Below are 11,599 nucleotides of genomic sequence, written 5' to 3'. Positions count from 1 at the left end.
GAATTAAAAGACAGCGGCTACGCTGGCTATGTCATGTTGTCCGGATGGACGAAAACACTCYAGCTCTAAAAGTATTCGACGCAGTACCCGCCGGGGAAAGCAGAGGAAGAGGAAGACCTCCACTACGTTGGAAGGACCAAGTGGAGAAGGACCTGGCTTCGATTGGAATATCCAATTGGCGCCACGTAGGGAAAACAAGAAACGTCTTTTGTTAACTCGGTTATAATCGCGTAAGCGGTGTCTACACCAGTAAAGAAGAAGAAATAGGGGTGAGTCCTTTCCTGTTGCTTCTAAACCAAAATGAGAAGATAATAACTTACATTGTTTGGAGTTGACGATGTTTTTAGAAATATTCAGTTAAGCAAAAATTATAATACGCCATTTGTCAATACCTACCTATTTTCTTTCACTATAAACTCTAAATAGTTTCGTATTGTTTATTCCATACCATTATGTAGACTAATTAACAATGTAACACAAAAAGTGATAAAATAAATAAAGTTGAGAAATCAAAACTGTAGGAGGCATTCCATTTATAGGCACAATTAATTTTCAAAATTAAATCATAGGACAATTTAAGAATGTATAAACGGTTTAKGAAAACCGTGTTTTTGTATGTATGTACTTCTAATTGCAAAGGGAGATATTATATTATTTTTTTAAAACTCGCAAGCTAATTCAACTGAGATAATATCATAATAAAACAATTAACTTTAAACGGCAATAATAATTTCGTTAAAAGTGATCCCTTTGAAATTATAATTATTTATATGAAGATACATATATATTTATGTGCAACAAAAAACTTTAAGAATAATTAATAAGTAAGTAATACACATATCCCTGATGTTTTGCTTCTTTGTTATTCATATTCTGTTACACAAAGTTTATCGTTTTTCTTGTTTTTAGCTGTACTCCTTTCGGAGATCTACTGATCTACTTGCATTTTCAAATACGTATGTATGTTTTAACATTTCTTAGTTTTACGAAGGTCGAGACGTCTTCACAAGTTTATGACATTAACTAATGCATTTTTTTTAATTAGCGGGTTATCTAATACATTTATCTACAAATATCGCAAGCAAAAATTATTTATATTGGTCTTGTCTGGTAGTCGAAAAATTTAACCAATTTACTGTTAATGTGGGCAAAAACGCGGTTTTAAGATGATTTTTTGGCTGAAATATATGTCTGGTTCTTGGCTTAGTCGTATATCAGGCCCTTACGACTTAGACAGTCGTAGCATCATTGAGCAATGCATTCAGCTCACGAGTGTGTTGCACCTTAGATCCTGTAGCTGCCGAAGCACTGCATGGTCTTCCAATATAGCTATAATACAACAAATAAAAGTTGGATAATTGCACAATCGTATTTTGTGCAAAGGTTAAACGGGATTAAGGGCATGGTAATGGGAGTGAAGGAAATAGAAATGGGGATTAAGGAAATGGTAATGAGGATACATAAGAATAACAGAGAGGAAAAAATACAATTAATGTTCAGTTTTTAAATTCATGTATAAAATATATGATAATAACATGATGGTTCATAGCTTAATATTTTTATGTCGGCATGAGAATATTGAACAACTTGAAAAGCTATTTCGAAATAATTAATTACCTTCAAAATTTAGCAAGGCACTTTGATTTTTTATTGTACAGCTCTAGGTGTTCTTTGAAATGTTTTGTACACAAGTTAAGAGTATTGAACGATTATTTTCAATTTAAATCTTTCGATATAGGTAAACTGATATTTGGATAGAATTATACTAAATCCAATTTTCAATAACATAAATATTGCAATCAGTCTTGCTAACAAATGTGTTATCCAATTTTTACATCACGACATTAATATATAGCTTGAACCTAATAAGGAACTATACTACATATGACGAGTAGTTAAAATTTCAATGAAGTAATCACCTCCAAACATGCAAAAGTTTATATTAATAAATTAATGAATAAAGTAACAGATTTTGTATAATTGGAATAACTCCGTCATTCGAGTTTTTAATTTTTAAGTAAAATTACACCTAAATAGTGATCCTTATTCTATGGAAATGAACGACATGTTTAGATGTGTGAGTTAAATGGCACCCCAATTGTTAATGGTCAATATAATATAATGACTTCTTATAAATAGAAAGATCTAAAGCGCGTTTCCTTCTCATTTTTAATAACTTCACAATTATTAAATTTATGTATGTGTATATACTGTTAATAAATTTGTCTGTCTGTTTAAATATCTTTCGACAAAGCCATTCATTAAAACTTCGAATTGCCGCTGCTCATGACCACGTTCCATATTTTTGAAGTGAGCAAATTATTCCATGCTCGGCAATATGATACATTACATTGGGATATTTATTTGTCAAAATTTCGTTTAGCATGGCGATGTATATTCATACACAAATATTGCAAAAACACAGCTAAAGCAAAAAATAAAAATAAAATGATACAACAGATATACATACAATATATCACTAACAGCAAACCAATTTTGGGGGACATTCATATAACATAAACACAAAAACGAAACATTTGGGATGTTAATGGTTGGTTACTTGAATGCAAGGAGTACATTTGTATTAAAAATATATGAAGTAGTTATATCACATAATCACAACAATGACAATATAATATGTACACTCAAGATAATTACTAATCGACTTTTCTTTACATAAACTTTAATTGCAAAGTAACACTTGGAAATTGAATAGACCATTTTCGCCAAAATTTTATAGAAACAAATTTTTACTAATTTCGCAGTCAAAATCAAAGTCGAAAGCTAAAATAATATCACAAATGTGAAATATTGTCATAAAATATTTATCTTTTAAACCGAAAGTAACAAATTATTTTATGTAAGTTTAGATAGGAGGCAAAAGATTGTGGCACATATACCCACATGATCTCAACATATGCAGATATGCACATTTTGATAGGTATTGCGTCCTTTCCTCACCTAATTTTACGTCCAAAGTTGTATTTTGGCGAAATGTCTCGGATCCCAGCGGGCTTATTGAAATTGCCTTGCATGTCACGAACTTCACGCATATCGAAATAGTCAACTGGTTTCTGATCGCCTTCGGTGGCCGCAGCCTTTTCATTGGCGAACACTCGACTCAACCACGGTTTCGATTTCGAATCGGAATCGGGAGCAGAAGAGTCGGCACTTTGCCTTGTTGTCTGGTTAGAAGAGCTGTAACAATAATATACACACACAAAGGATGGAATTTGTTGCATTCGATTTTCGGTACCTCGATTTTAAAATTATTCCCCTGCCTTTTGCAGTGATCATATTTAAGTCGCAAGTAAAGTATGTACATAATTTTATACAGATAAAGTTTTAGTAGAAAAATAAGAAGTATTAGGAAGGGGGAGTCAGTTCAAAATAAGCACTGGGAAAAATATTTATATAAAATATAACAGAAGCACATTTTCAATTTATACATAACAAAAAAACTTATTATATGTATGAGGAACAAAAATTCAGGAAGCCACGAAAACATTCATATTATTTTCGTCGAAAAGTGTGGCATGAGATTCAACTTGGTTCGAAATATCAATTTACTAATAATTTATCTTTTCAACGTAAGATATGATCTCGAATAAATATATATCTATACAGTATTATTTTCTAAATTTTTTGAATCACTGAAAAATTATTCGCTTTTAACTGCTTTTTCTATGAAAAAACTTACATAACAGACTAATACCACAGCGAGAATTATAGGATAGATTAGAACTATTTGTATGAATGTAATTAGAAAATTTTGTGCTGAAAATGTGTGAATTTCAATGTCATATGGACGATCGGTAGAGCTTTTCCAAATTTATAAATATTGTTAAAACTTAATCTCTATTAGAGGATCTTATGGTTTCAAAGAAAAATAGATTGTCACAGACAATACACAATAGACAGACCTGTCCCATGATTCTATAATAAAAGGTTCTGTAAATAATGATAGCTGTAATTGAAGATTTTCTGATATACATCAGTATTTTGGAAGTAAGGAGGAATGGGAAAGAATGTGATCTTGTTTTTCCCTTTTGTTTCGAAATCTTATCACTTATTTGATTAGGCTTTCTTGAAAATCAAGTCATATAGTATACTGAACTATAAATTTTGTTCTCTTTATTTTACTAGTTGTAAAGCAACAAGCTAAATATTAATTATGATGAGCTATTTTTAAACTTGCAATATACATATACATACATATATGTATAATCTCTAGTGAACTTTCGTTATTTGTTTTTAATTATCGAATATTAGGGATGTTATATTCGATATTTTGTTTTGAAATTATAGACACAGTTTCGACTTAAAACGCCAATTTGTTCATTACAGAACCATTGTTAATTGAATCATGGTGGTATTTTGTGATTCGATTCTGATGCCTTTGTTTGTATTTTCAAATTAATTTTCTTTTACATCAAAATCTGATTCCTGACTATAAAAACATTTAATTTCAGAACAGTTAAAATATGTTCGTAATCAAAAAAGTATGCTTAATGGTTGAAAATAAAAAATATATTATTAAGTTATAACAAAAACTCACCCAACATCCTTATCGTGGTTAAGCGCGGTTAAGAATCGTGGTTGAACGTAGGTCCAAGCTCCTTGGTTCTTGTGCTCTTCTTGTACCCAGAATAAATCTGCATTCTTATATATATTACTTTGTTCTTTAACTAGATCGAATGGGAAGGGTGATATCTAAAAACAAAAAAAAAACAAAATAAAATAAAAACTCCTGATAGATCCCAAAATAAAAGATATGTGTCTGATTCTCAACCTGCTCAACACGAACAATAGCGATTTCTTTTTCCAATTTCTTGTCCTCCCGTGCCTTCAACAAGTCATAGTAAACACGTCCAGTACAGAAAAGAACTTTTCTCACACTATCTCCGTTTTCTGCAGCAGGTCCTTCGTCGGGAATTACACGCCTGAATTCGCTATTTTCCGCCATTTCCCTAAAAGGGCTTCTCGCCAATGGATGACGTAACAAAGATTTGGGAGTCATTACAACCAAAGGCTTGCGGAAAGGCATAGCGATCTGACGACGTAAAATGTGGAAATAATTTGCAGGTGTCGAACAATTCGCTACAATCATATTTATGTCGTGCAATTGACGAATAGCAAATTCTTCAGATTCGGGTGGGAAATAATCAGGATCATCAGCACACAAGCTCAAGAAACGTTCTAGACGACCGGAAGAGTGTTCTGGTCCCATACCTTCCATGCCATGTGGCAAAAGACATACCAATCCTGATTGACGAACCCATTTGGCTTGACCACTTGCGATAAATTGATCAATAATACATTGAGCTGTATTACAAAAATCACCAAACTGAGCTTCCCACAACACCAAGGCATTGGGGTTTGTCATTGAATAACCATGTTCAAAACCCAAAACTGCAAATTCGGAGAGAGAACTATTTGAAACTGAATAGGGCGCTTGATCAGGATATAGGTGCTGCAGAGGATTATAGACAGCCTTGTCCACTAATTGATGATGTAAAACATGATGCCGATGTGAGAATGTACCACGCTCCACATCCTGACCAGACAATCTCACGTGAATACCTTCTTTAAGTAAAGATCCAAAAGCCATTGCTTCCGCTAAGGCCCAGTCAGCAATATGTTCATCAACCATCGCTTTACGCGCTGCCAGTACACGAAGTAAACCCCTATAATTATAATAACACTGTTTGTTTCTAATATGTTTACAGAACAGTATAATATAATATGTACATTTAAAATCAAAGGTACATACTTGTGGATCACAAATTCAGCAGCATTTGGTGGTGGCAAGGAAAACCGATTACCAATATGAATAAGTGTTTCCTCCTTAACCCCAGTTGGGGATACTTTTAAGGGATCTTTGCCTTCGAAGAAACCTGACCACGGTGAATCTAGCCAATCTTTATACTGTGCAATATATTTTTAATTAAAAAAAAATTAATTTTTAAATATTATTATGATTTTGTTTTACCTTGATGTGAGTTTCTTGTTTTGCTAGTTCCAAAGACTCTTCACAAATTTTATCGTACTTTTCTGCAACGGCTTTCACTTCTTCAGGAGTAACAGTTCCTTCAGCAATGAGTTTGTTCGCATATAATTCTAAACAAGTTTTGTGATTTCTAATCTTCTGGTACATCAGAGGTTGCGTGAACATAGGCTCATCCACCTCATTGTGACCATTGCGACGGTAACTAACCAAATCGATAACGACATCCTTATGGAAAGTAGCACGCCATTCAGCAGCCACACGACTAACATGCACTACAGCTTCTGGATCATCGGCATTCACATGGAAAATTGGTGCATTAACAACGCGTGCAACGTCTGTGCAGTAAGGTGAGGAGCGTGAAAAACGGGGATCAGTTGTAAAGCCGATTTGATTATTTACTACAACATGGATGGTGCCATGTGTGGTGTAATCGGGCAGGTCAGACAAGTGCATTGTTTCATAAACAACTCCTTGGCCACAGAATGCTGCATCTCCGTGCAAGAGTATAGACATAACCTTCTTTCCTTCTTGATCACCACGGTAAAATTGTTCAGCACGTGTCTTACCCTGAACCACAGGGCATGATGCTTCCAAGTGAGAAGGATTAGCTACGACGGCAAGTCTTATATTTTTATTTGTGACCCGATTTAAACGCTCTATATAGGTTCCCAAATGATATTTAACATCGCCAGAGCCCTATATTGTTTTCTTATTACATAACATCAATTTATATATTTTTATCGTTACTTACGTCGTCGGCTGCCTCCAAACCAGCAAACTGGGTAAATATTTGGGGTAAAGGTTTACGGCATACGTTAGCCAAAACATTAAGGCGTCCACGATGCGGCATTCCCATAATTACTGATTCGACACCCAGCTCCGTGGAAACATCAATCACCTCTTTCATGGCCGGTATAAGCATCTCGCCACCCTCCAGACCAAAACGTTTTTCAGATGAATACTTTTTGGCCAGAAAAGCCTCAAATCTATATTTAATAATAATAAAAAATAACATTGCATATATGTAAGTAATACTCACCCTGTAGCACGAGTTAATCGAGCTAGAATAAGACGCTTCTGTTCTGGTGAAAAATTCATAACTCCAGGTGTTTCAAAACGTTTTCTAATCCAATTGCACTGTTCCAAAGAATTAATGAACATGTATTCTACACCCACTTTATTGCAGTATACATTTTCCAAACGGTTAAGAATCTCACTAAATAATTAGAAAGACATTTGTCTGACTTTCAAAATGAGATAAGGATATGGAAATTCTTACCGCAAAGGCAATGTAGTTTCATCTCCACCTATGAACGTAGTACTGGGAAGTTTGAAGGGTCGATCCATGTCTTGCTCGCCTACGATTTAATCGACGATTACGTCACTCATTTATTTTTCAAATACAAATTTTCTACACATCAAACATATACATATTATTGGTGGCTTTGAAATCCGGAGATCATTTTTCACATAACATGCTCTACAGCAACATTTAGTTCAGGAAGAAATAATTAGGATGTCTGAAGGTGCAATTCTTTGTACGTAAGACAAAATTCACGACCTGCCGAACAATACTCTTACTCCAAATGAATGGTAATAAGTGCAAGTTATTCAATGAGTGTGTATATTTAGCATTTTACGGCAGTGTGATGGTTTATAAAATATTTCAAAAACTATGATGTTTTAATTACAAAAACTGCGACCCATTAAAGTGGATGAGTTAGTAACTAGTGTTCCATGAATATATAGCTAGAAAATTCTACTTCTCATATATATATATATATTACTAATATACTATTTGTTTTGTCCCAAATTAAGTAAAATGTTACCGACATACATATGTATGTATATGCATAAAGTTATACACAAGCAATAATAATTAATAAAACAAACTACTATACATATACGCACACACAAATATTTTTAAATAAGATATTAATTGTGATATTAAATGACTTCAAATTCATATGGATTCGTATTCGTTTTGAGCTTAATATTATTTTTTGTTTCTTAGGCGTATCCTACTTACCGAAACTGAAATTCGCATATATTGCTTTTGTTGAGCAGTTGTCGGGCAATTCTGCGACATTAATTTCTAGAGGGTCGAGGTGAGCAATATTATGTCCTCGAATCTATTTGAAAGGTTGAAAAGTGTGTGGGGGTTTCATTGACGAACAAACACATTGAAAAAAATTTGTAGCCATTTTTACATATTTTAATTTAGATAAGAAATGTATGTGGTAGATGGCAGAGAGATATTACAAATAATCACATAGAAAGTATTATGTATAAAAAACTATAAAATCTCAAGATAGCATTATCGAAACTAAATCCAATTTAAAAATAATCGAACTCTTTTAAAATAAAGAAATTAAAAATAAAACTAAATAATCTTAAATGATCTTAAAAGGTGAATGATAAACAATATATATTAGGCACATAAGCTTTGAACTGGTGCGAATGAAATTATGTGATATGATATATAGCATGATACAATGGTTATAGATTAAATTATAGGTCTAATATTTACAAATATATGTACATATACATACATACTTGATTAACTACTTCTGCGTGTACAATAATTGTATATGTATATCTCTGTTCGGCTGAAAACCGATTAAATAAAAATGCAAAACCAATGTTCGCAAAGTATTGATACAATAAACTAATACTTCAATTGAAGTAAAATTTTCTAAGTAGAAAACACTCCCTCTCTACTTTGCTTATGCAATTATTTGCGAAAAATCTAGAATTTAAATAAAAAGCGTTTAGTTTAGATAAAAATATGTCAGACAGGTCGGTTGTCTATACTTTGGGAAAAAAAATCTTAAAAAAATTAACTCCGAATTTCAATGCGGCGGCACTGAATCGTTGATGCGTTAAATATAATTAATATCTCTCTTCAATTTCGTTATTATCTAAATCTTTTTCAATTTCATGATTAAACATAAAGAAATTAAATCAGTTTAAGCAATTACCAACGAAAAAAGACGAATGCTGTCGTAGTACAGCTTCGTTTGCTCGTCGGGTTTGACCATCTTTGCTGACGGTAGTATCCTGCCTCAAGATGCCGAGCGGATCCAGATCTGCTGCTAAATGACCGCGGGACTTAAGCGTAACAACGCATTCATTCAAATGAAGCACATTAATTTACCATTATTCAGATCATTTATTGATTTTGTTATACATGTATTATTTGATATATGGTTGTTGATGAAGGATTTCATTGTTGTTGCATTCATTGTGTGCGTTTAATCGGTAATTTTAATGGTTTATGATTGTAAATAAAACAAAATAAGGAAGAAATGTGCAAATAAATGATTAAAATTGATATTGTTATAAGGCTGATATAATAACTTATTACACCTATATACTTAAATCCAACGAAACGTTAGAAAATACTTAAGTTCAGAAATGATTTGTGTAAGTAAAGTTTTGCATCAACTAAATCACATCAATTATTTAAATTAGTGTTAAAAATATTAAAACGCTGATCGGCCCGTAGAAATATTTCAACGAAAACGCATTAGTTTGTTAGTAACAAACTAAAATGAATAAGTATTTGGTACAAGGTAGGGAAAATTTTTTATTGAAAACATGAAATTAAAATTTTAATGATATTGCGACCACACATTTCAATTTTTGCAATACATATGAACAACTAAATACTCAGAATGAAGACAAATTTTTAGAATATTACATCTAAAAATAAAATTTCAAAATTATGTCAAATAAATTTATGCTAAATTACTATACTTTGAAAACAATAAAATATATTTAAATGACGACTACGGGCCATTAATTTTTTTCATTTAAAGAAAAACGACAAATGAATATTTGCATGAATAACAAATGATATAAATGTGTATAAATAACATATTAACTTAATATAAAAAATTAAATAAGTATACCTATATTTGAATAACCATAACAAAACAGAACGCCTTGAAAATTGCGTGTCACTTTATAGGGTAGGCATGATACTTTATAGAGGATGCACCCATCTTTATTCGAAAATTGGAAAAGCCCATAACTTACCTGATAACTTCTGATGATAGCTTGGACAGCTAAGTGGTCTTCAATGGTTTTTGAATCAATTGCTTCCCCTGAGGAAAGTGCACTAACGCCACTCGAAAGAGGTACTAAATTCCGTTGAACAGGTTGAAAATCCGGAGGTGCATTATAAGAATTGCTCCGGAAATATGCATCCCATGACTATAATAGCTTGTGCATTTACGAACGATAATTTTTAAGCATATGAGATATTTACCGTATGTACTGAAGTTGGATCACGCAGCCATGAGTTGTACATTTCCTCCACATAAGTAGCGGATGTGCCAGAAGCAAACTGTTCAGCTGGGGCTGAACTATAAGCACGGATTGTAGCCAAAATTGTAGAATTTTTCCATACCTAAGAAAATTCGAAAAAAGATTATAATAAATATGTTCAGTATGATCGAAATTCGACTACCTTAGAATTACCATCCTTTAGCAACCAACTGGCGAAATTTCTTTGAGCTATAGGTGATAACACCAAGTTGAAAGCTGTATGAGCCCTATGCATACTGTTATCGCCTTCTAAAATTCACTGTAATAAAATTAGGAATTGGAATTATTCTGTCTAAAACTTTTGGCTTTTATTACATAATGTGACATAATCAAAAAATAATGGTTCGTTGTGGTTTATACTTAAATTGCGATAACTGTTTTGGGATATGTCATAAACAAATATTTATAAATAAGCGAGCACACGTATTAAATCTTATTTCATGTTGTGAAAGTATTTAATGATCCACAACTATTTTTAAGTAAAAAAGAAAATTGTAATGATTTCCCCGAAACTTAATAGATATATTTACATAAACTAATTAAAATGTGTTTTTTTATATTAAAATTTATGAATAAAATTTTATTTAAAACAAATCCCTTCACTTTCGTTTAAGGCGTCGCCTATGGCAGTACGAAACATATCCACAGCTAATAATTTGAGGATAACCACTTAAAAGACTAAATTACAATTTTTGTAATATTTAAATTGTATTACAAAACTTTCAAAGCTTTTTTAATTTTCTTTTTAGCAATGACCTGAGCCCAAGAAGTTGTGTGTATCTCACTTTCAGTTTAATCTATTATTTAAAATTTGAACTATAACACAAAATATGTGCTTATTTGAAAACAAATCTACATACTTGTGTTGCCTATAATTCATTTTTTATTTTTTTTTCATATTATGCATTCTCTTCTCTGTGAGAGAACTTACGTTTAATTATCGCAGGAGATGGCTAATTTTCTTATTGAAGACGAGCTGTTCAATATATTTTTCAGGACGATTACGATTCTTTTTTCGCCGTGATCTAAATGTGTGGGAGGATACAGGTCTTCAGGACTAAGCAGTTAAATTTATAGATATAATGTAAAACGGAAAATGTAAAAGATAATTCAAGAATAATTATTTTTGGGATCACTAAGCAAATCAGCGACCTTGCCATTTAATTTAATCAATATATACCTCAATCGTATTGAACAAATTTTAGAAAAAGTTTGGGTTGAGTATATATATATGTCGCATGTGAAAACAGTGCATAT

At 32.2% G+C, this 11,599-nt stretch overlaps 1 protein-coding gene across 5 annotated transcripts in view; it reads right to left on the bottom strand.

Annotated features, from left to right (window-relative positions):
* Positions 1-509: 509 nt before the first annotated feature.
* The window catches only part of LOC108971623 (2-oxoglutarate dehydrogenase, mitochondrial), a 12,171-nt gene continuing 1,081 nt past the window's right edge, over positions 510-11,599 (bottom strand). For 2 of the 5 annotated variants that reach the window (XM_018937805.1, XM_018937807.1), the window contains exons 2-14: positions 10,485-10,601; positions 10,284-10,424; positions 10,052-10,228; positions 8,992-9,121; positions 7,290-7,368; positions 7,050-7,226; positions 6,762-6,996; positions 5,993-6,706; positions 5,774-5,928; positions 4,793-5,687; positions 4,559-4,713; positions 2,962-3,198; positions 510-1,329 (exon numbers count right to left, since the gene is read on the bottom strand). In XM_018937805.1, the coding sequence (XP_018793350.1) occupies positions 1,230-1,329; positions 2,962-3,198; positions 4,559-4,713; positions 4,793-5,687; positions 5,774-5,928; positions 5,993-6,706; positions 6,762-6,996; positions 7,050-7,226; positions 7,290-7,368; positions 8,992-9,121; positions 10,052-10,228; positions 10,284-10,424; positions 10,485-10,577 (3,288 nt within the window). In that variant the 5' untranslated portion in view covers positions 10,578-10,601 and the 3' untranslated portion in view covers positions 510-1,229. Of the gene's footprint in view, positions 1,330-2,961; positions 3,199-4,558; positions 4,714-4,792; positions 5,688-5,773; positions 5,929-5,992; positions 6,707-6,761; positions 6,997-7,049; positions 7,227-7,289; positions 7,369-8,039; positions 8,143-8,991; positions 9,122-10,051; positions 10,229-10,283; positions 10,425-10,484; positions 10,602-11,599 lie in introns of all 5 variants that reach the window. The other 3 variants (XM_018937808.1, XM_018937809.1, XM_018937810.1) reach the window with 3 other exon arrangements.

This window comes from Bactrocera latifrons, unplaced genomic scaffold, assembly GCF_001853355.1.
Source record: "Bactrocera latifrons isolate USDA-ARS-PBARC rearing strain unplaced genomic scaffold, ASM185335v1 scaffold_35, whole genome shotgun sequence".
Lineage (NCBI taxonomy): Eukaryota > Metazoa > Arthropoda > Insecta > Diptera > Tephritidae > Bactrocera > Bactrocera latifrons.
Note: the sequence above shows the minus strand (reverse complement) of the source record. Positions and strands in the feature narration are given on the sequence as shown.